General features: G+C 52.5%; 3 protein-coding genes across 8 annotated transcripts in view; all 3 read right to left on the bottom strand.

Moving 5' to 3' along the window:
- ELK4 (ETS transcription factor ELK4) overlaps positions 1-4,455 on the bottom strand; it is a 28,201-nt gene extending 23,746 nt beyond the window's left edge. The window contains exon 1 of the mRNA XM_075776175.1: positions 4,064-4,455. The gene's annotated coding sequence lies outside the window, so the exon portion shown is untranslated. The remainder of the gene's footprint in view (positions 1-4,063) is intronic.
- A 1,247-nt stretch (positions 4,456-5,702) lies between these two features.
- LOC104643323 (Krueppel-like factor 15) lies at positions 5,703-15,582 on the bottom strand. Of its 2 annotated transcripts, none has more exons than XM_075775953.1 (3): positions 15,526-15,582; positions 11,703-12,741; positions 5,703-9,031 (listed from the first exon to the last, which is right to left on the bottom strand). In XM_075775953.1, the coding sequence occupies exons 2-3, from the start codon at positions 12,632-12,634 to the stop codon at positions 8,854-8,856; spliced, it is 1,110 nt and encodes a 369-aa protein (XP_075632068.1). In that variant the 5' UTR covers positions 12,635-12,741; positions 15,526-15,582; the 3' UTR covers positions 5,703-8,853. The 2 variants fall into 2 exon arrangements, with proteins under 2 accessions (XP_075632068.1, XP_075632069.1); XM_075775954.1 differs by lacking the exon at positions 15,526-15,582 and adding an exon at positions 14,712-14,788.
- Positions 15,583-17,803: 2,221 nt separating this feature from the next.
- Positions 17,804-23,416, bottom strand: part of SLC45A3 (solute carrier family 45 member 3) — a 31,125-nt gene continuing 25,512 nt past the window's right edge. For 4 of the 5 annotated variants that reach the window (XM_075775767.1, XM_075775764.1, XM_075775766.1 and 1 more), the window contains exon 5: positions 17,804-22,735. In XM_075775767.1, the coding sequence (XP_075631882.1) occupies positions 22,280-22,735 (456 nt within the window). In that variant the 3' untranslated portion in view covers positions 17,804-22,279. The remainder of the gene's footprint in view (positions 22,736-23,416) is intronic. The other variant, XM_075775768.1, reaches the window with a different exon arrangement.

Below are 23,416 nucleotides of genomic sequence, written 5' to 3'. Positions count from 1 at the left end.
ATGCTTTCTCTTATGGGGAGAGAGGAAGTTTATCAACCAAGCTGACCATTATTTATTTATAGAAATTAACCACTGCATTTAAAAAAAAAAAAAAAAGAATGCTTTCCATTTTCCCACCTCCATTTAAAAAAAAAAAAGTGAGACACACACAGGGCAGGGAGGGGAAGAGAAGAAGAAGGTAATGAAAAACGACAAGAAAATCTCCCCTAAAAGTCCAGAGCCAGTTTCTTCAGCTTTCAAAATAATTAAAGCCCCTTTGAAAAGAAAGCACATGCTGTTTCCTTCCCCCCCCCCACCCTGTGGAAAGCATTGATCATTATTTCCACAGAGCCCTTCACGTTATCAGTACCGCTTTTGCCTTGGGACTGCCCTGGCCATGCAGCACTGACCCAGGAGCAGAGGTCCGGAGCTCCGAGGCCCTTTTCCCACGGCACTGAGCCACAGTCTCCTCACCTCTACCTGATCTGCACTGCAGATGACTCAAAACACAATGAACGCTCCTGGGTGAGCCAGACTTGCTAACAACCACCACAAGCCTTTGGTCAAGCATTTCTCTGCACCCATCCCTCTTATGTTCCTTTGCTCTGCTCTATCCCAACCTCTTGCTCCGTTTAGAGCTTGGACTCCTTCTCCCACACCAAATCAAAAACCAAAGAGGAAAATACATAAAAGCCCCATGGTCTCAAACTCTTCCTGTAGAGTCACACACGGGAGGTTTGCCAACATCCGTGTGCATACCTCAAACAGAGCTAAATCCATTTCTTTGGGAAAGGACCAGCACCTGCGTTTGCACAACCGGCTCAGGGAGTGCTCCTGAAACCAGCTGGTTCCTCCAAGAGCTCCTGTAGCCTTTGGGGTGATGAAGAACCTATGGGGCTGGCGCACACCATGCTGTTTCTTTGAATAGCTTTTCCTCATTTGGCACCGAGCATCACTTAGTTGCAAAGTGGGAGAACAATACAGCTCTGAAAAAGGAACATTTCAGAAAGATACGTGATCACGTGAACCTGGCACTTCAGCACGCGTGCCAGACTCAAGTGGGGTCTGAACATGTTGTGTGTGGCAAAACAGCTGAGCTTCATTTCCGAGCACACCGCCACAACTCCAGATTCTTCCCTGGCTTTGTTTCCACTTGCCATCAGCACAAATCTACCAGCACACCCCAAAATTTCATATTTCCTTAGCACTCAGTTAAGAGACAATGCACGAGCTGTACCCAAAGAGGCAGCGCACGCTGCCACGGAAGAGGGACAGCACACAAAAAAATAAAGTCAACTCCACTCTGCCCTGGCATCCAAGTGACCTAAAGGGCTTCAGCTACAGCTGTATCAGCTGGGGTAACTCCACTGACAAACACCCAAAGCGTCTTTTTTAGAGGGATAACACATTTCCAACTTTGTGCAACTCTTACTTCGTTCTGCTTCCCCTGCAGTGGGTTTGCAATCCAACGTGGGCTTGTTCCTATCTTAGACAACATCACAAGGGAAAAAATATAGGACAGACAAAGGGATGGAATAAAATAAAGCAGGCAACAAGGCACGGTTTGGAAAAAGCTCACATGCAAAGGCATTTTAAAGAGAAAGAGGCAGCAGAAGTCAAATGAATACATTTCTGTTGGGATTTCTGGTGAAGGTGGAATCTGGAAATAGATTTTGCAAGTTCTGAGGCAAGGACAAAGTCATGAAGCGATACGTAACTGCCAGTTCTAGGAAAGCACAGAACAACCCAGTCAGAAAAGCGCAGAGATTTCTAAAAGCAATGACTTATCTTACTGCAAGGTTCTGACTTTGCCATCACGTGGTCTTTGGCTTGCGAGAGCGACGGGAGGGAGCGAGGAAGCACAGGCAGCAGGAAAGGCAGAGAACTATGCAACAGCTAATCAGACCCTAACGAGGCCTCGTTCCAGAATTCAGAGCTGGTTTAATACAGCTCCCAACTCTGAGACCGAGCTTTACAATAGTACTGGGAATCTAAAAGTCATGAAATAAGCCGAACAGCTACAAGAGGTTTCGTGCCTCATTAGCGAGAGGATACACTCACAAGGGAAAAGCCTTCAGATGGAGGAAGGGTTGTTTGCGAGTTTTTAAAGTTTCACAATAAAAATCCACTCATCCCTCTCTCAGGAGGGATGCTCTCAGGAAGCCTAATGTTTAACACCTCCTCGGATCACTTGAGGCTTCCATTACCGATATTAGCACCTTAAGCCACAGCTCCTAAGACATCCTGGGAGGTGGAAGTGGGGGGAAGGCGAGCCCCCCGCTCGCTTTCGGAAGTGCCCTTGGGAAAGCCAGGCTGCAGGACACAGGCAGCCGGAGCAGCCCGAGGCACGCAGCGGCATGGACACACAGAGGGAAGGTCCGGCTCCAGGGCTGCCAACCACCCCCTAACCCTACCGAAGCTCTACCAAAAAGTGGGCACAAGTGCTAGTTTGCCTACGAGGCCTAGATGGTGCTAGTCATCAACCTGACACATTTACAACAGGAAATCTGCTGTCACTTGGTTCGGAGCAGCTTCACACCCCACTCACAACAACCCTGGCTTTGTGACCCAGGTAAACACCACACTCCTCACAGAGATGCCACCTCAATGTCCCTGGATGTGGTGGCACTTGCTCACACAGGAAGTCATCACTTCACAGAGCTCCTGAAGATGCTGCAGGATGCCCACTGAGTATTAAGGGGTCTGCAAATACCAGCTGCCTTTGCTGAAGCTAAGGGGAGCACCCTGAAGAGGATGGAGAAGTAACTTAGTGCCCATCCTCATGTTCTCTTGCCAACGATCTCATATTTCTCAGACCCGATAAAGCCTTTCTGCACTCAGTTCTCTGGGTTTCCTTTGCAGAGAGCAGCTCTGCCTCTGCTTTGGTGTTTGCTGATGCTCTCAAAGCCACAGATCTGTGCTGGTTTCAAACCCTCGTTAATTCTGAGTCCACAAACAGGGCAGAGAAGAGGGAGAGGGGAAGTTCAGTGTCCTGCAGCAGGAGCAGGGTGGCTAACCCAGTCCACCGGCCCCCATCTCCACTCCCCCAGGAGATATTTGACTGGGATAAGTCAGCAGACAGCCGTGCAGCAGAGTTCACTGCAGTAGTAAATGCTCCAGTTACTTTGCCGAGCAGGACATGCAATGCCCAGATTATACAACAGCTGTTAGTATTCAAAGTTACACCCAACAGTTTGTTTCAGGAAAAAGCAGAATTACCCAGTTACATGAGAACTTCATTACACAGCGAGGAACTAGATACAGCAGGAGAAAGGCTTTTTTTTTTTTTTTTCTTCCCCAGAAGAGCTAGTCTCCACTGACTCAGAGATGCTTGGAGTTGGTCTCAGGTGCTTATGAAAGTTAAGCCCTAAAGCCGTGCACCAGAGGATCTCTGGTTATTACACAACGCTGCCAAACTTGTTTCCACTGTGTTATCTCCACAGTCCTTCTCCTACTAAAAGAACAATTCCCCTTGTGAAGTTCCCACATCCTGAATAAAATTCCTGGATACAACTCTTAAAAACCTCACTGGTTTCTCTCCCAGCTCGACCCAACAGCACCATCACAGCTCGTAACAACAGGGCAGAGTCAGGACCCATCGTGACCACTTCAATGGCATCTAGAATTTCATTTCAGAGCCTGTTGTTTGTGCAAACAACCCAAGATCTGAAATAGAAGAAGTGAGAAGCAGACTGCAGTGTGCTCAGCAGTCTTAGCAAGGAGCTGTGAAACTGGAGTCGGGGAGAAATTGGTGTAATTCACAGGGAAAAGCCAATGTTTCCAAAAGCGAACGCAGATCCATGGATGTCAAATTGCATATCTGATTTCCCCCCTCCCACCACATACATTCTAAGCCAAAAAAGGCTTTATCTGGGTGGATTTTCCAGGGAAGCAGAGAAGGATAAGCCCTTTCTGTACCACTGCCCAGTTCCTGGATCAAACAACAAGAAATAGCACGACTGACCAGACACCATCGCCCCCATCCTCTCCTGTGGGGCTCCGGCCAGGGAATTTATCACCTCAGCTGGGAACCTTCCCCCAGCAAAGCACCTCAGACAAAACAACAGAAAGCAAAGTGGTTTACCTGCACAGGCAGCAGAGAGCAGCTCCTAGGAAAGGTGCATCCCTGCAAACAACCTGTCCGAAGCCCATGCTAAAAACAAGCATCCAGCCTGGGGTTAGGATCGCAGAGCCCCACAGGACAAGCAACAAACAAAAGCCAACCGCTCATCAGCCCTATTCCTACACAGAGGTGTTCTTCCCTGCTCCAGCCTCCCTGCGAGTGGACTTGTGCCTGCTTCGAAAGCTGATTATGAAGCAGTAAGTCATCCAGCCTGGCCAGGCCAAATCAATCCAGCCAGCTGTTTTAATTTAGCTCTGCATTAAGCTTCCCCGTGCCCTTAACCCCTCTGTTCCCAGGGCAGCAGCTCCGGGAGCCCCCCCAGAGCCTGCTCACCGGCTGACGGCAGGGAGAGGTGAGCAGAGCATCAGGTGGGAGCTATTGCATCAGCTGCAGCACAAGGCCATGATAACACCTCACTTCTTTGCAGGAAAACATTGCGTTTTGTGCTTAGCCATGGCTCCAGAAGAGCTTGAATGATACCCCGGATCATGTGCAAACCAACAAGTGGCTCCTGTCCCCTTTGCTTCCAGCTTCAGGCCCAAGAATTGCTGTTGAGCCACCCGAGGGTTAATGTCTTGCTGATAGGGCTGCAAACCTTCTCCACCTGTTTCCCATCACCAGCTCCCACCTTTTGTTACTCAGGGCCAGGATCTGGCCCAGCTGGTGGCAGTGGAGGAAAGCTCAACTGAGTCTCTTTGCTCCTGCCAACGTTTGCCTGTTTTCCAGCCCACGTGGTCCCATGCCCGCAAAGTTCCTGTTCTTCTGAGAAAACTCAAGGCTCCAGTTTGGTCCCTGCCCCAAGCCAGCTTCTGCTGCTTAACCACCAGGTGAAGCTTTGCCCAGAATTGCACTTGCTCCAAATAAAACTGGGCTCTGAAAGGGAGAATTGTTAATAAGAATCCAGTTCTCATTTTACTGGGGAAAAAAAAAAGCCCAATGCTATGATCCATCTTTGAGATGTATTTCCAAAGGGGCCTTAAATCAAACTGTGGATTTGCACAGGCCCTTATCTCATCCAAAAGGATGAGCAGCCAGCACGAGCTCCACGTGGGCTGCAGCTTGGGGATGTCAGTGCTGTCACTTACGCTGCTGAAGATGGAGGGCTCTGCACTGTGTACTGCTATATCCAGAGCCACAGCCGCAAATTTAGAAACATTGCCTGAATTTCTCTTTGTGCTCTCCCACATCCTGCCCTGCTACAACTCCTGTCTGTTTGCATTTAATTTCTTAAAAAGCACTGCTTAGCAACCCGACAGCCTTTTCACTTCGAGCACAAGGCAACCAGTTCCTCCCACCAAGAGGGAGCTGGCAGGCGCACGTCCCCGTTCGCTTAACGGCACCAGGGTTGTAACCCGGCAGCCTCGGTGCCACAAGGGCAGTCTGTGTCCTGTATTTTTGTCCGTGGAAGACAGAAGGGTTCTCGTCCCTCCTGATGCCACAGGTCTCATCTGTACTTCCACAATGAATGTTTCTGCTGTGGAGTAATATCCTCGCTGGAGCAAAGGATAGGTAATTACAGAGCCTTCAGTAAACCTTTTAAGCCATTCATCCAAAGTCCCCAGAGGGAAGCAGGTGAGACTAATACGCATTGCACAAGAGATACGTATCTAGTGTATTTTATTTTATAAAAATCTCTCCCCTCCCTTTGCGGTTTGTTTAAAAGGAATGGCAAAACAAACCAGGTAAGCTGCAAGTCACCACTGCCAGTGCTCCCAGCCCTGTCTTCCACAGCAGATCCACCCCGGGACCAGCGTGGATTCTGCGGGAGCTGCTCAGCAGATAAGCTGCTGGAGAACAGAGGAGGGCCTGGGACTAACGATGAGGCACAGCTCTTCTTGCTCCACAGTTTGGAAACATGCAATCTCCCCAGTCGCCTTCGGCTGAGAGCGGAGGGAGGCAGGATGGGGCAGGTCCAAAATGAACAGGGAGTGCTGTGAAAGAGTCTGGAGCGGGGAAGAAGAGCAAAGGGGGACAGACAGAAGCACGAGACGGGCATGAGTCATGTTGGTGTACGGCTTCTGAAGAAAGCCCTCAAGCAAAGAGGGTATGAAGTAAATTCATAGTTGGGCAAGAATCCACTAAAACAAAAGGCAACCCAAAGCAGGCTCTTGCGTACCTGTCTCCTCTGGCTCATCGCTACAGGTTCAGCATCACACAAATTCGGGCTGTGCTTTTTGCTGGCATCTGGTCCCGCTTGGCCAGGGCAGAGGTGGGAGCACTCACCGCACATTCGGAGAGCGCTCGCTCCCCGAGGCAGGCCCAGATCTCCAGCTAATCCTTGCAAAACCTTCCTTCCTTCCCCAGAGGGGAGAGCTCTCTCCAAAGAGTCAACAGGAGGGCTGCAGGTCTTACACACTTCCACTTGCACACGCAGGAAAGAAACCCCGCTGCAGGCAGCTACTTTCCGTTCAGCCTATCCACACCGACCCACTTATGAGCTAAGAATTAAGGAGTTTAAGCCGGGATCCAGAAACCAGCCCTCCCAGACCTTTGGGGAAAGCCTGGATCCAAAGTGAAGCAGCGTGGCTCCAGCTATTTCTGTTGTAAACCCTGCTCTCCCGCCTGGGGATTAGGAAAGCAAGTAATGCAGGTGTTCTCCGAGAAACGCGCAATCCGGGCACGCCAGCTCTTTGGAAACCTAACAGCAGATCCATTAGCTGTGGGTCACGCTGCAGCCTTGCAGCTGGGTGAGCCGCAAGTCATCGGTTCCCTGCTACGCTGCGGCTGGAAGCTGGCCAGTGAGCCTTCCTTCAGCTGCTGGCCTGCTTGTTTTTACAATGAAGAATCCAAACCCCAAGCCAGCTTTAGTAACGTTTCTCTTCTGCGGAAACATCGTTTCTGCACACTGAAGTTTCCACTTTAGAGAAAGTTTTTGCTGTTTATAGGGGCCAAAGGTATGGGGGAAGCGGACCCTTCTCTCTGGTGTTTGTATAGTGACCCGCAGCACCAGTTCCTGGGCTGGACCGTGGCCCTGCGGCACTGGAACAGCAAACGGCAGGAGAAAGTTCTTCATGGGGACCCTCAGTGCACCAGAGAACCTCAGTGGTGGAAAGTGCCCTACACCATCCTTCTCCAATCTCCACAGCAGCTGCATCTCCAAGTATTCTAGACTAGGAATTAATCAAGGGTTTTCAGTTCCCTTGCTCCTTCTTTCCCTGAAGTCACACTGTGGTAGCTTCTCAACAAAGCTGGAAGAGCTCCGGTCGCTGCACTGAGGAAGGAGCAGCCACCAACAGCAAACATCTCCAGCCGCACGACGCTGTCACTTGGATGGATTGCTTTACAAGCTTGTGTTTCTTGTACAGAAGTTTGGTGTCTCGTCCAGAGATGCTTCTACCAACCCTTAGAGCAGGACACCGTATCCATCCCCACCAGTCTGCCTTTTTCCTTCCCCAGAGTCATCACTCGAAAAGGGCTGCAGGGACCAGAGAACAACCTCTGTGCTGCACAAACATGCCCTCCACAGGGCAGGGAAAATAGTTTAGCTCATTTCCCTGACCTTATTTTGGGTACAACCCAACACTCTTCACTAAAGCCAGCTCAAGGGCAGCTTGAGACAAGTGCGTGAAGTCCTACCCTGGAAGAGCACTGGGGTAACAGGAGAATGGCATGAGCACACCTGAGTTGAAAAGAGCCTGCAGGCACAAGTATCAGCTTGAGCCATGCTGGCAAAGCCACGTAGAAAGGGCACGCTGCCTAGCTCAAACTCCTGACGCTTATTCTTTGTTTGTGCAAGCACCTAATTCCCTCCCAGATGTTTGCAAAAGCTCGGGAAGTTGGCACAGTAGCAAGGAATTGGCCTTTAATTAACCAGAAGTCAAATACAAAAAGGACGTCAGCGACCCGTGAGCTGCACTGCTCCTCCTGACCGGAGCATACAGCCCTTCTGGGGGCCCGTACACATCGGTGTCTCTCCATACCACTGTTCTTTCATGCCAGCACGTAAAAAAGGACTTTGCTGGTGCTGCTTACATTTGTCCTGATCCCCTTTCAACACACACCATTGAGCGAGCTGAACAGATGCGTTTCCTGCCCCCCCTCAAACCGTAGCCGCAGTGTCACACTCCCCAAGGACACCAGTACGCCCAGTACCAGTCAGGTGAAAAACCACCAACGCAGAAAAGCAGAGTTAAGGACAACACAACCACCACCTCAACCACATCGGAAAAGCCGTCCCCAACGTCTGCTTTCAGCCCCGGCAGCTGCTGCACATCACACAAACACCCCCCATCCATCCGTGGTTCTGCCTGGATGCCACCCTGCCAGATGGGCTCATGCACACGGGTTTCTGAGCCAGTCCAGCCAGAACAAATCCTCTCTGGCTGCCTCAGAAATACTGCTGACCAAGAGCTTTGGGATCCCGGTGAGATTGGCAGCTGCAGCAGCCCAGGGGATGCTCCACGGCGGGGATGCAGAGCTGTAAGCCAGTTCTTGCCTGTCACTGCGCAGCAGGCAGGCGACACCCACGAGCTGTGCAAAGGGACCGTGTAAAGCTGTCCTCTACCCCAGCCCCGCTTCCCTACACACACACTCACCCTGAATTAACTTAGGTTTCCATCACATATATTTAAGAGAGGGACAGGAGTATCAGAAACAGGCCCTGCATATAGGTCATCCTTGAATAGCGGATCTTCTATCATTTGTTAAAGAAATTAATTTCTCCCTCTTCCTTAGTGTAGTGGGTTTTGCATTCTGTTTGCCTGGCTTTGGGGGCCTCCTGGACTCAGCCTCGCAAGGATGAGCAGCGAGACTTAACTTCTGCTGCCACCCTGAAGCGTCCGCTGGCCGTACGGCTGGCCCCGGTGGATCTTCATGTGTTTGGCTAAATGGTCACTGCGGGCAAACTTCTTCTCGCAGGCGGCACACTGGTACGGCTTGACACCGGAGTGGGAACGCTTGTGACGGGAGAGCTCATCCGACCGGGAAAACCTGCAGGAGAAGGGAAGCATGGTGGATCCAGCCTTGGCTGTTAGACAGGACAGGGAACACGGGGACCCCGGCATGTGGGAGGCTGAGGTCTGTCTCTGCGACAGGCTCTTGGGGTGACCCTAGACAGGTCACTTCTGTTCTGCTCCATCCAGTCTACCAGTGAGGCACAGTGGGAAAAAAATGGAAAGAAAAAAAACCCCTCCACGGGGTGATTTAGAGATAGGAAAGAGGAAAATAATTAATTTCTTTCCTTGAAGGACACTGTCCACCTATGTCCTTCCTTTGTTTTAGACTTGCTGAAACCGTTTGGGAGGTGATAGCCCCAAGGGCAGGCGCTGAGAGAAATCGCTTTTCGCGGCATCAGCCCAGGCTGGCAGTGACTAAGAGACACCATTCAGAAGTCTGTGGAAAGGTTTTACTATAACTGCCCACGCCCAACCAAGAAGAGCATCGCTGTTGAGAGAAGGCTTGTTTTTCCTGATAGACCATGGGTTATCCTTACAAACTCTGAGCATCCCCTTGTTTCTCAGAATGGCAGCGAGTTTTCACTGTCAGCCTGGGCTGGTCAGGAGCTGGGGAGAGAGAAGCAGCCTGTGCGCTGGCTTAAATACCAAGCAGAAGCGAGGAAAAGCAAACGCATCCAGCCTGGAGCACAGAAGCAGAGGTTTCCACACCGAAGCAAGTTGACTGCTGTTCTGAGAATGCACCCAGTGTTCAGACTGCTTGTCTGTGTAATTCCCGCACCTGGAGCAGATCAGCCAAACTGCCTGGAAAGTCCCTTTAACCACATGCATGTCCCAAATTAATTCTCCTGCGCCCTTTCTTCCACCTGGCACACACAGATCCAGACCTGGGGGCACCCGCAGCCAAATGGTCCACAGCAGTTTTAGGAGTGCCACCTCAAAGGTCTCCACAAGGCCTGGGAGCTGGTGTGACTTCAGCATGCTTTGCATGTCTGAGAGTCAGGAGGGTGCTGGAGAGGAGGACCGGACAGGATCTGCTCCTGTTCTGCCTCTAAGGAGCCAACACAGATGGCAGGAGTATTAGGACGGAAGGGTTTTTCCACATGGCTGAAACATGCCCACGCAAAGAAGCACAAAGCAAAGAGCTTCAGATGTAACCCCAGACTCCCAGCGATAGGATTTCAGGCTCACACCTGGTACAGTAAATACTGCGCCTGCTCACAAAGCCTTCTGTGAAAATGAAATGCATCCCAAGGCCATGCTCAGGTCTTCCGTACAAACCACTAACTTCTTTTCCAGCTTTATTGCAAGAAGGAAGCTCCAAGGTCTCAGCCCCTCATAGAAAGCAGGGCCAGGAGACATTACATACATATTTACAGGTAGAGCCACATCTAGAAAAGGGAGCGCGGCCCGGAGAACCCCAGCCGCAGCTGAGTACATCACTCGATAGCGTAATTGCTCCCACGGAGGGGGAGGGCAGGGAGTGGAGCAGAGCACAGCAACTCAGCAGACAGCCCGCAGGATGCGATCGTACAGGCTAGAACCATCCCTTTCCTCCTTCCCAGAGGGAAAAGCGATGCTTGTCTGGTTGCCACTGTCCCCTTCCTCAATCCCCACGCTCTGAGCGTCGGGTGTAGGAGAGTTTAGCAGTACTGCTTGGTACCAGAAAGGAGCCGATGCCTCTAAACGTGTACTGTGGTTGGAAGTGAAATGGAGGGACAATTGCTGATGGCAAAGGGACAGCAGCTTGCCTAAAATTCAGATCTAGTCTCATACCTTCCAGAGTTTCACCACCCCGAGACAGAAGCCAAAACACACCATCCGGGGAAACAAGGCAGCGAGGTCTGCCAAAGCATTGCATAAGAAACCAGGAAAGCTCAGTTCTGCCAGCACCAGTTTTCTTTGTGATATGCTTTGAGATCTGCTGATGAAAAGCGCTACGCAAGACCTGAGGACTATTAGTTCTTCTTGCCAAAGGCTGTACCGAGCATCCTTCCCTCCGGGACAGGTACGCGGTACCAGGAGGAGAACACCGCAGCAGAAAAATAATCAGAGAAGTGCTGCAAGAATAAAAAGCAAGGTTAATTTAGGGAACACAGATGAAAGAAAATGACAACCACCATCATGTGCAGAGCAAACAAAAGTAAATGCAGCATGGAGATATGGTACAGGCTCACAGGTGTCTGAGGGATGCAAGTCAGCCAGGGCAGGCAAACAGCAAGAGAAAGCAAAGTGTTGCTAAACAAACACAGAACTATGCACGGGCTGCTGAGGAAGCAGTGAGACTCCTACTTCCTGGGACAAATATTAACGGGAAAAGCCATTTTTTTAGCCCAACTGCAGAAAATTCCCTGAACTAGGCAGAGAAAGCTTGCAAAGTTACAAGATCACTCGGAAAAGCGGTATTGCCAGAGAGTGCTTAGGCATCCAGTTCAAGGGGGATTTGGGGTGTTTGGGAGAGTGTCAGCTACGCTTCCCCAGCTGGGGGTTTTCAGCAGTTTTAGACTGAGTGAAAACTACCCAAAGCGCTCAACAAACTTTACCCCTCCAGGCCTCCTTCCAGCTCTCACCTATGATTCGCTCAGGAAAGAAAATTTGTGATTTTATCCTGGATTTTCACTAGCCAAGAGCTCTCCTGCATCCTGGCAAGCAGCAGTGGCCTTTGGCAGGGACACCCACTCGCACGGAGTCCCGCGGCTCCCACTTACCGCCAGCCACAGTTGGGCCAAGCACAAGTGTAGGGTTTCTCGCCGGTGTGCCGACGAAAGTGAGCCTTGAGGTGGGAACTCTTGGTGTACATCTTGCCGCAGCCCGGGTGCGAGCACTTATGGACACGGAAAGGGGGGGCTTTCTGATATTTGGGGGGTGCCTCCACCTCTTGTTCATCTGCCAGTGCCCCTGGCCTCACGGCGACTGGCAGCGGGGCAATTTTGACGTACTTTTGGTCCATGATGGTCACAGGGGGCTGGACCTGAGGGAGGAGGGACAGGTTTTGGCCCTGCAAGCTGATAACCAGCTGGGCCACCCTGACACCACCCGTAGCACTCTGTGCTAGCGGGTTGCCACTGTCCATCTGGAGAGGCTGGATTTGGAGGACAACAGGAATGCTCCCAGCAGCTACTGCCTGGTCACTACCATCAGCTCTCCCTCCAGGCTGGGCAACGTTTGAGACTTCTTCTTCTTGAATCACACTGGAGACAGGCTGTCCCCCAGAGCTACCTAAGCTGATCTCAGATTTGATCTCGACCTTCCCTCCAGCTGAGTGATGCTCGCTTGCTTCGTCTTTGAGGAACTCAGCCTTCTCCCTTAGGAACTCCTCGATCTCCTCCAGGGTGGGAATGAAGTCCTGTGAGAGGCTGCCGCAGAAGTCAGGCAGCTTGAGGTGAGCCTCGCAGACAGCAACGTGGGGTTTTGCGTCTTCCCCCTTTGCACCGGAGAGGGGGGACGAGGTGCCTTCAGAGTGGCTGGTGCTGCCTGCAAGGAGATGGCTGGAGCCTTCTGGGTGGCCGGATGCCCTCTCGCTGCCAGGCCCCGGCAGAAGGGACGGCGGCATGCTGCGTTGCAGAGCACTGGCAAAGCTCTCTAGCAGGGAAGAGCTGGTCAAGGAGGGTGGCAGCTCCTGGCAACTCACAGAGACCATTTGTTGACTCACGTCCTCTACCCACACAAAGCTCTTGGCTCGGCTGGATCAGAAGCCTCGGTAAGAGCTCAGCTGGGCCTCTTGGGGCTCGGGAAGTCTCCGTGCATCTGCAAGGGAACACCACCAAGGTTATTTCCAAATTAAAAAACAAACAAGAAAACCTCAACCTTTGAATAAAATGGACTTTGCATTAGAAAGAAAACATCAAAACTAGTCAGTGGCCTTTGTTTTTTAAAGAGTCTGTTGCTCAAAAAACACATGCTAACTATTTTCCTATGCAGGACGCCAACAGGCTGCAAACAGCTAGATTCCCCCCAGAAGCAAACTTCTCTGTGGAGTTTATTAAGGTAAAAATACACAATGAAACACTTCATCCCTCTTCCGCCTACGCCAGAGGGCAGGTATGTGCTGCTAGATGGCAGAGAGCACGACTTGTGGCTTACAACTAGGAGTTAATTGAGATCAAAGAGACGGTGCTGTTTTCTCCACACTGCAAATGTTGGTACAACCACAACCTGATGCAGGCCTATCACGCCTGGATTAAAACTAACTAGTTAAGGAATAGATAAGAAGACAGCTATGAGACTGCCTGCTGCCAAACTGCCCCGGGCTCCGTGCAAGCACCACAGCTGGTGAGTGTTCACCAGCAACCACGCTGCTGTGGTTACGCTGGCTATCGGTGCCTGAACTAACGAGTTTAAAGCCAGTTCAGGCAGGTCTGCCCAAGCTCAGTCACACCTCCAGAAAGCATCGCAGACAGACTGACTGGGGTCAGCTCACAGGGCTCTTGAGGACACAAGCACCACGTTTCAAAACAGGTGAGAAAGATCACGGTATCTCCAGGTTAGGCCTGTGTGGTCCTCAGAACAGGACTGGTCTCCAACGATTCAACACATCAAACCCCACAGGCCCTGCCGTGGCTCGCTGGGTTGCGAGCGTGGTGCCTGAGCACCCACTGAGCAGCCCCACAGCATCCCTGCCCTGGCGAGACAGCAGCTTGGAGGCTGCATCCTGCTCCTGCAGCACCTAAACCACCCAAGGCGGCCAGTACTTTTCACATTTAATGCAGAAAGTGAGTTTCCAAGAGAAAGAAAACCTGTGCCAAAGTCCCTTATGAACCTTTTCCAGAGTGAGTCCATGAGATTTCCGCAGACCTGCAAACCAGTCAAGCCAGTCCTTGTTATCAGTGCTCCTCAGGGTCTTGAGAGCCGGGACAGGGAATTTTTGAGAAGCAGTCTGGATGTCATATAAAAGCTTTTCCCCTTAAGAAGAAATAATCCCCACATCATTCAAAAATCTGCTAAGCTCAAGATGCCACATTGCTCGGGGCCATCCGCAGTGCTGCCCACAGTCTGTCTCCAGCACAACTCTGCTTCAACAAGTCATGATGAGCAGAGACCATTGCTGCTCACGCATGATGTAAGAAAGGTGTTTGGGGCCAATCTCAGCCTTCAGATTTTCATCACAACACAAATTCATGCTCTGAACCATCACCTTCAAGGCAGCACCCAATTCCACTCCTCCCTCCACACCAATGTTATGATCTCTTTCTGATCTCTGCTTCTCTTGTCTCCTCTTTCTACAAGCTTCAGAGGCTAGAAAATCCTTCCCCCTCTGGCTACCAAACACTTCTGTTTACCTCTTCCAGAAAGTCTTAAAACCTGATTTTCCAACAAGGTCTCCTTGCAGAGCAACTCAGGAAGTCTCCGTCCCTTCAATACGCCCCCAGGACAACGTTATTACACTATAAACTCCTTAGCTCTGGAGTTTCATTTAGTAATATCTTGCAAATTCAGAGTGAACAGTTCTGTGGAACTAACAACATGAAGAAAAGCACAACCAGAGGGCAGGAAGGTCCGGTGGCAAAGCTGCTGGTTTGGGACTAAGGAGGTCAGTGCAAGGCGTCCTGCTCTGCTGCAGACTTCTCGTGCAACCTTGGCGTAGTTTCTGGCGCGCTCTGGTTCTCAGTTTCCCATCTACGTGGGGGCAATTAGTAACGTCCTACCTTGCAGAGCAGTGCTAAGGGGAAACGTGTAGCCTGGCCGTGTGCTCCGGTACTAACAGACTTTGTAGATACCTGTTACAGATGTCGGTGCCTTGTCAATCCACGGCATTTTTGCAAAATGCACGTCAACAGTGCTGTCATCCCAGATAGGCGACTGCAAGAAAATGGAGACCTGACTTTGGCCTGCAGTGAAGCATATTGCAAGACAAGGTCAACGTCGTTTTCAAGCTTCCCTTTGCATTTCTATTCCTACAGTTTTTCCAGTCCCTAAGAGCACTCAATTACTGTATGAAACCAGCACGTGTGCAGTTTGAGCACGCAGAGGAAAAGCAATTTGCCCAAGGTCAGCCAACAAGCAGGAGCTGGGAGCTCTGCCGAGAGTTACAACTCTCCTCTCGTGACTAAACAACAAGAACAAACACCTGTAACCTCTTCAGAGCCGTGAATTACACTCGCAGTGTCCGTGCAAAACCTGGATTCGTGAAGCCTTTCAGGACAACTGCAACACGCTAAATAAGTCAGACTCTTGCAGCCAGTGCCACGTGTAGCAGATCCCTCAGCGATGAAGGGAGGGATGCCCCCACGCTTTGACCCGGCCAAGGACAAGCGAGGGTGAGCAAAGTCTGGCACGGCCGCTGCCCCCAAACCCCACCGCGGGGAACAGGGCCAGCAGCAGGCTGGAAGCCCCCAGGGCCGGGGAGATGGAGCCTGGCCCGGCCGTTCCCTTCATCCCGCGGGAGGGGGGGGGGAGGAAAAAACACCCCCACCCCTACACCCCCTCCCTCCGCCGCCGTCCGACCTTGCCCCCTCCAAGCCGCCCCTCCGCGGCTGCAGGCAGCGTCCCGGGGAGCGCTGCAGAGCGGGACCCCCCCCCGCGCCCCCTTACCCGGCTCCGGTCCATGCCGCACGGCTGCTCCCGCAGCGCGGGGGCGGCTCCCGGCCCGCCCCGCCCCGCCGAGGGCTCGGCTCCGGCCGCCGGCCCCATTGGCGGTCAGCGCCCGGCACGGCCCGGCCCCGCTCCGGGCTGAGCTCGCTGCCCGTCGGGGCGGCCCTGGAAGCCCCCCCCGGCCCGGGACGGGCACACGGGCCGCCTGGAGTCGGGTTGTCCCGGGCCCGCTGTGCCCGCACGGACTTGTCCGCCGCCTTGTCCGGCTGCTGGAGCCGGTCCTCGAGGAGATGCCTTGGACCTTACCGCCGTTTGCCATTGTTTCCTCTCCCTATTCATTTACACTGGAAACAGCCCAGATTTCTCCAACATTTCAGGGAAAAAAAAAAAGTCGAGTCCTAGCAGGTAGCAGCAGCTAACGGTTGCTGCTGGCATCCATTTGGATACAGGTCTTCATTTCAGGAGAAATAGTTTTGGCAGGGCCGCAGTGTTCAGATGCTGCTGCTGTGTTAAGGAGGTGCATCAGGTCTTCTGACATCATGGCGGCTTTGCAGGCAGCTTGTGGCTTCCTGAGGGAGTCTGTGCGAGGCTGAGCTTGAGCCTTGGGGCTGCCTTTGCCAGTGTGGACTGAACCCCACCGAACCGTGCAGAGGAGCGGACTCGCAGGCCGCCCAGGAGCAATTCTCTGCCAGCAGCAATGGCTTTCCAGGCTCGCGGGGTCATTCTAAAATGCCCAGAATTCCTTATGGCATCACAGGAGCCACCCCGTGATGGAAAAAAGCATGAGAGTAACAAAAATGTCAGAGTGCTGCCCAACACGCAGGGAAAACACACTGATCAGAGAGAAGAATCATGTAGGGTTTGATGGTAACAGTGGTTTGGGGTTAAATATTTCCAAGCAGAAGGACAATTTTGAGGCAGGCAGTGCCCCTGTATGAAAAAGGGGTTATCTACCTCTTATCGACCATAGTGAGTCTCATAAACCGAAGGAAATGAGTGCAGAATTTCTCTGCTTTGTGAGAAGCATGAGATTTTGAGTCTGAACAAAAACTCCCAGCCCAGAGCAGGGCTTCACATTTGAAAAGCAAAAGCAAAACACCTACACCTCCCTCAAAAAAAAAAAAAAAAAAAAAAAAAAAAAAAAAAAAAAAGCTGCTCGGTCATTTGGAAAGAGCAGCCGGTAGCTATTTCCCTGACTCCCTGCTGTGCCTCTGGGTGTCACTCAACGCCGTGTCTCAACTTCACAGTCTTTAATGTAAGTGCTGATAATACTTAAATTCCTTGCAGGGACTGGAAAAGTCTTAGCTCCTCAAAAATCTTCAGGTACTACCTACTGTGATACCGCAGGGTTCAACCACAAATGGCTTTGATTTACACCACGTCACAAAATTACTGGGGATAACGACCGGCAGCAATTCTTCCTCTAGGTTTGTACAGCACCTAGTGGAGCAAGTGGGATGTTCACGCCAGAGATCCACGAGTAACACGCGAAGGCAACTCACAGGTAACAGCCGGCGGCCCCGCACCTCCTTGCCCACCCATTCAGCGGAGAAAGAGGTAGGGACCCGTCCGCCCCTTCCCCGGGAGATGCGCCGTGCACTCAGAGACCCCACCCGCAGCACACGGGCTGGCGTTGGCGAGGTGCAGCACCGCAGCGCGATGCTCGGTACGCGGCCCAGCGGCCCCGCAGAGCAGGGGCTGTACGGGGCTGTACGGCTGGGCACCCCCCGCACCCCGGCCCCGCAGAGCAGGGGCTGTACGGGGCTGCACAGCTGGGCACCCCCCGCACCCCGGCCCCGCAGAGCAGGGGCTGTACGGGGCTGTACGGCTGGGCACCCTCCGCACCCCGGCCCCGCAGAGCAGGGGCTGTACGGGGCTGCACGGCTGGGCACCCCCCGCACCCCGGCCCCGCAGAGCAGGGGCTGTACGGGGCTGTACGGCTGGGCACCCCCCGCACCCCGGCCCCGCAGAGCAGGGGCTGTACGGGGCTGTACGGCTGGGCACCCTCCGCACCCCGGCCCCGCAGAGCAGGGGCTGTACGGGGCTGCACGGCTGGGCACCCCCCGCACCCCGGCCCCGCAGAGCAGGGGCTGTACGGGGCTGCACGGCTGGGCACCCCCCGCACCCCGGCCCCGCAGAGCAGGGGCTGTACGGGGCTGTACGGCTGGGCACCCCCCGCACCCCGGCCCCGCCCCCGGCCCCGCCCATCACCGCCGCAGTCGTGGCGCCCCCCAGCGGCCGCGGCGCATCCCGCAGCGACACACACACTCGTCCCGTTCAACCACCTTTTATTTCCTCCTTTCCATAAAAATTTGTAATAGCCTTCCTCTTACATTGTATACAAAATATTTACTCTACCGAATAAATAAAACACGAACATCTTGCAGACAGTATATGATCTCAAAAGAGCATCCATCCATCCTTCCCTAACCTAGAGGTTCACAATCGTCTCACATTAAAAAGACATTCTCCCTTCTCCCCACCTCAACTCTGGCCCCCCCAACTCTCAGGGGAGGAAAGGAGAGGCACAGCACGAGTCACCCGTGAGGAGAAAGCAGAAGTGCACCAGCTACCTGAACAGAAAAGCTCAGGGTAACCGCCTCCAAAGAGCTTGTACCTGGGTTACGGTATAATCGTGTCCTAGAGAGATTTCTACGTCCGCACACATATCAGTAACAGCATGTAAGGGATGCGCTTACCTTTACCTGAACACACCCGTGTCCCTTGCTGGTCTATATGTCATCCTGACACAGAGAAGCTGCTCTTAGCAGAAGCACACCGGGTTAGCCAGAAAGGACAATCTTACAAAGAAAGGAGTTTCTCAATAGATGCTCTGGAAAATGCCTCTCCTGTCAGCCCCAGCGACAGTCTGAACTAGGAAGAAAGACTTTTGGTAATAGCAGAGCACATGGACAGGGCCATCGCAGTGACAGCAAATGCGACACCCCGTACGGGTTTGGGGAAAGCAGCTGCCGACAGCCCCAGCTCAAGCCCCAAGCTCAGACTTCACAGCCAGCTCTTGCGACATGGCTGGGATCACGCTGCACGAGGTTGTAAGCGTGAAGGGTTATGAAGTGCTTTATGGATGGGGCAAGGCCACATCGAGAGGCACGCTCCCACTCGCTGCCAGGGCAGGTCCAGTTCCAGCCAGTGCCCCATACCAGCCCCTCGCATCGCTACAAACCTCACATTTCCCCTGAAGCCCCTCTTCCTTACCCTGATCTCATTCTCCTCCGAGACTGCTGCCTTGTCTTCCTTCCCCACTGAACTCTTATGCAGAAAACTGCTCCCTTTGCCCCCCAACAGCCCACCACCCACCCAGGACCCGACTGCACGCGGCAGTTTCCCACACCCCTCCTCTCCTTCCACAGTCACGCTACAGGGCAAACGTCCCAAATCTGTTTAGGCTTGAACTCCCACGGGAGACAGGGTTAGTGAAGACAGAGTTGGGTCTTGGCAAAGACTCTTTCCTGTACCCATCTGCCCACTATGTCAGGAGCTGGCAGAGGGCCCAGCAGACTTCTCCTGGTGTAATAGGAGGGTAAGAAGGAAAGGAGCAATTACTGAATTTGCTGGGTTTCACTCCAGATGGAGAAATGGAAAGAAAGGTGCCAGGGGGAGGGGAGAAATCAAAGTCTCTTGGTGGATAATCAAGTAAGTAGCTCTTCTCATACTTGCTGAGCTGGCTAAAACAAGAGCAGCACAGCCAGAGGACAAGTGGATAAGGAGCCCCCAGTTCAGGCTGGATCGTGTCTCTCTCCAGCTGGAACGGAGAATGAGCTGTTATCAATCCAGTCCCAGGTCAGGGCACAGCAAGATGATGGGAGCCTGCCTGGGATGCAGCAGCGAAGAGCAAGAGCAGCTGGCTGCAGAGTCACAAGTTCAGTCGCTCAGCGGTCTCCTTCCTGAACATAAATGAAGTAAATGCAGGCACCTCCCCAGAAGTATATCTGAATTATGAGAAAGCTGGACAAACCCAGCCTGCCCTCTCCTAGGACCAGAGAGATCAGAGCCAGCACTCTGGATGCAGACACCAGACTTGCCGAGGAGATCTGGGTGCCAAGTCCATGACCCAGCACAATGAAGGGGATGAGAGAACAGGATGGCCGAAGGCATGCTTGATCTGTCAACGAAGCACAGGTCTGAGACCCAACCCGCACCAACTCATCCCAAACCCTCCAATTCAGCCAAGACACGCAGCCTGCTGCCGTGCCGTGAGCCCAAACCTACTCACGTCCCCCGGCTACAGCCAGGCTATCGCTGCACCAAAGGCACCTCAGGGACAGAGGGCAGGGCGGCCGGGGAATCTGGCAGGCTTAAGGCTTCTCCTCTTGAGGGACAGATACAAGTTATGGATGAAGAATGGCAGCCTCTTGTTCTTTCATGTTCCAAAACAAAGGACATTACAAAACAAGGCTGTCTTCCCCACCAGCCCACTGCTTTTTTCCAGGATCACTTGGATGTCTGTAATGAAGCATTCAAGGCCTTTATCTTCAAACCCATCCACCTGAAGTTTGGTGTGAAGGTACTCTTTAGGCACTTAAACAAATGGCTCAATTATCAAAAGCACTTAACATCGTAGCAGCCTCCACGTGTGAAGGTCCTCCACATTTTATGTGAGGGGAAAAAAAAAAAAAAAAAGGATTCTTCAGCACTCAGGTAGGGAACTGTTTGAAAAATCTTGGGTCAGAGGTTACTATTCACTAGGAACATTCATCCAAGAAACACCCCACCTTTGGCAGTAACATTTTGCCTCAAAAACTTCCTCCTGAAGCCTGAAGTGGACAGAGACTGGGGTAGGAAGCAGACAAAAGAACTGTTTCTGTAGGTGGTTAAGCAGCTGCCAAATGCATCCCCAAACCAGCTGCATTTCAGCACACAAACCTTGTTGTGGGAAAGGGAGGCTGGAAGGCATATAATTTGAGAAGAAATAAAACAAAACCAGTCACCCCTTACGGGAAAGAAATGTTTAAAAAACTTAGGAGAAGCCCTCTCAGGACCCGTCTGCAGACAGCAGGGCAGTAACCGTGCTTCCATGCCAAGGAATAGTCTGACAAGACCTTGCAAAAATAGCAACATTTTGCCCTTCAGCAGAACCTCACCAGTGCATCTCACTGCCCACACAGCTCCGCAGAAAATTAGTCACAAACACTTTGTTTAGACCAGCCAAAGTTAAGGACTGTTGAACTACTGCTGCATCCTCACAGCCTGGCCTCCAAATGCCCAGTTCATGCTTTCCTCTACACATTGCAGGCAGAGTTTGGATCACTTCAAAGCCAAAGTGCTGACTGTGGGTCAGGACCTTGACTCCTACTTGGTGCATGGGTTGTCTTCGAGTGGTAGAAATCTACCACCAGCAGAATTATTCCAGCTGGTCCACTCAGTCCACAGGCTGACCCTGCTCTGCAGGCAGCTGCCAGAGTGGCTGTAGGCACATTTCATCGTACCTCCCTCTGGTTCACGATGCTGTTTCCAGCAGCCTCCCTGGGTGTGCTGGCAACGCGTTAACTCAGCCACCGCGCTGGGTGCTGCAGCGTGCCCTGCAAGCTGTGCTCCTGCCAGCCTGCAAGCACAGCCGAAAGCCTTTCTGTCTGGAAAGAATAGCCTGGTCTAGAAGGTTGCTTTGGGGCCACATCTTCAAGGGAAAAGAGACACGGCCAGCAACCAACTCCAGGTACCTGCTACAACAGTGACTGCTGCCGAGTTCAACTGGCCATCAGCGGACAAGCAATTCCTCCAGCTTCCTCAGGGATGGTACACTTGCTCTCAGGTAGCCTTCCAGGAGAGCTCTTCCTGTTCTACTTCACTGTCCCAGGACTGAAAAACCCTCTGAGAACCATTTTTCCTTGTGATATTGCAGCATCTTTTAGGGGCCAGGTGTGGAAAACGCACAACAGCCCAAAGCAGTTAGGAGAGAAAGCAGGCAGCAGTTCGGAGTGCTGAGGAGCGAGAGGTCAGAGTTACGGAGAACTGTGCGAGGAAAGCTAAAAACAATCATTAAAAAAAAAAAGTTAAGAAGTCCTTTCCATCTGATGAAACTTGGTACATAGGTGAAAGATAAGTCACCTTTTGGAACTGGTCCTAATGACACATTACTTGTTTTTCCAAAACAAGACATAGTAACTTTTCTCCTAAAAGGTTTCTCCCAGTCAGAGCAGAGGTGGGGAAGGACAGAAGCATGCATGTACACATATGCACCCCTTTGCTCCATGGCCAAACCTTAGCCACCCATCTCTTTTTTCCAAGGAAATCTCCTCCCAGTGTCCTATTTGCAGAAGTATTGCTCAAGAAGTTGAGTAAAACTACAACAAGCAGGGGAAGAGGATAGAGCTATAACTGGAAAACAGGAGAAGCAATGATTTCTTCCTCCCCTCCCCATACCACTGCCTCTCCTGCCCAGTTTAGGTAGAATTACACAGAAACATGACCCGTTATTGAAGGAAAAGTCCATTTCCTTTCTCTCCCCTGTACAACCCCCTTTGGTCCTGGCTGTGCAGTGCTTTCTTTTGATAAAGGCACCTTTGGAAAGCACTGGTGGCCCAAAGCACGACGCCCTGATGCCTCCTATTTACACCTGAGATTAGCCCTGCTGCATCTCTCCTGCCCCCAGCCCCAGAACTACCCCCCAGGGCTACGGCAACAGCATGGGGAGAGCAGGTACCACACGAGGCTTCCCACCAGTGGCCGCGTGAACACACACACGTCACGTTTTGCCACGTGCAGGCACCCGCGTGCTGCCTTTGCGCCTTCCACATCACACCGAGTACTTCGCCATGTCACTCTTATCAAAGACAACTTTGGTTGCAAAGTAAATGGCTACCAGGCCAAAGCCGGCAGCCGACACCATGTAGGCAGTCACTGACTGCGTAAACTGGACGATGGACCCCATGAAGAGGGAGGGGACAACCTGAGAGAGGAGGAAAGCACTGTCCAAAATAGCCAGGTCCAAGCAGATCCCTCGGCCAGGAGCCACAGAGTCCGATTCTCCCACCATCATCATGAGCGAGACATCGCAGGAGGAGCTGACGCACAGAGCTGAGCTGGCAGCTGGAGGAGAGGAGGAAGAGGAGGAAGAAGAGAAGAGGCTCCCCGCATGTCCATTCTGGTAAGGCAGCTTCTGGCTGGAAAGGAGGCCTTTAGAGAAGGCTGATTTCTTGTCCAATCGAGCTGCATCTTCCTCCTCTTTGCTCTTATATTTATGCAAAAATACCTAGGGGAAAGAAGAAGGGCACATGAGGAATGAGTCGTTAGGGTGGAGCCCAGCAAACGAGGTGGGGGGGCAGAGGGGACCCCCGCTTTTTGTGCAAGAGAGCAAAACCGCTCCGTGCTTTGTGTGTGTTGGGTCAGGCTGTTAGATGGGGAGTGCCGGCAGTCAGCCTGGCCCACGTGAGATGGCCTCCAGGAGCCAGCCTGGCTTTTCCCAACTGGCACGGGATCCAAAGCAACCCTGACTCACCGGGGGAACCCGGCCAAGTGGTGCCTCTGTTGTGCTGAAGCTCAAAGCCAGCCCAGGCTGTGCCTGGGGACATTTTGCGCTGAGCCGTGGGTTATCACCTCCTCGCTGGGTGCTGGGGGAGTCTGGGCACCAACTACAGCTCACCCCATCCTGAAATCAGCCGATGCAGACTTGCAGGACAGGAGGGAAGGGCCAGAGCCCGCTTTGGACATATCACCAAGCCAGATAGCGCACTCCAGTGCAAACAGAAGTGTTTACAAAGTGGCTGAGTGGGAACCCGAAGCCTTCCTGCAGAAGAGCCCAAAGGGCAGACGAACGGTTCAGAGTGCTGGATGCATGGCCACTTCTTCGTGTCTGGGATACTTAAAAGTGACACCAGTTGAGATGGCACAGTGCTGGGAACTCAGGAAAGAGCTCTTTTCTCAGCTCTGCACC

This window comes from Balearica regulorum, chromosome 25 (genome assembly GCF_011004875.1).
Source record: "Balearica regulorum gibbericeps isolate bBalReg1 chromosome 25, bBalReg1.pri, whole genome shotgun sequence".
Lineage (NCBI taxonomy): Eukaryota > Metazoa > Chordata > Aves > Gruiformes > Gruidae > Balearica > Balearica regulorum.
The sequence above is the reverse complement of the archived record's forward strand: the minus strand, read 5'-3'. Positions and strand labels throughout refer to the sequence as shown.

Bases quoted from the DNA above. Each gene is read 5' to 3' on its own strand.
- LOC104643323 (XM_075775953.1), bottom strand. From the start codon at position 12,634: ATGGTCTCTGTGAGTTGCCAGGAGCTGCCACCCTCCTTGACCAGCTCT. The intron at 9,032-11,702 runs GTAAGTGGGAGC...CTTCTCCTGCAG, and splicing joins TGGCCCAACTGTGGCTGGCG to GTTTTCCCGGTCGGATGAGC.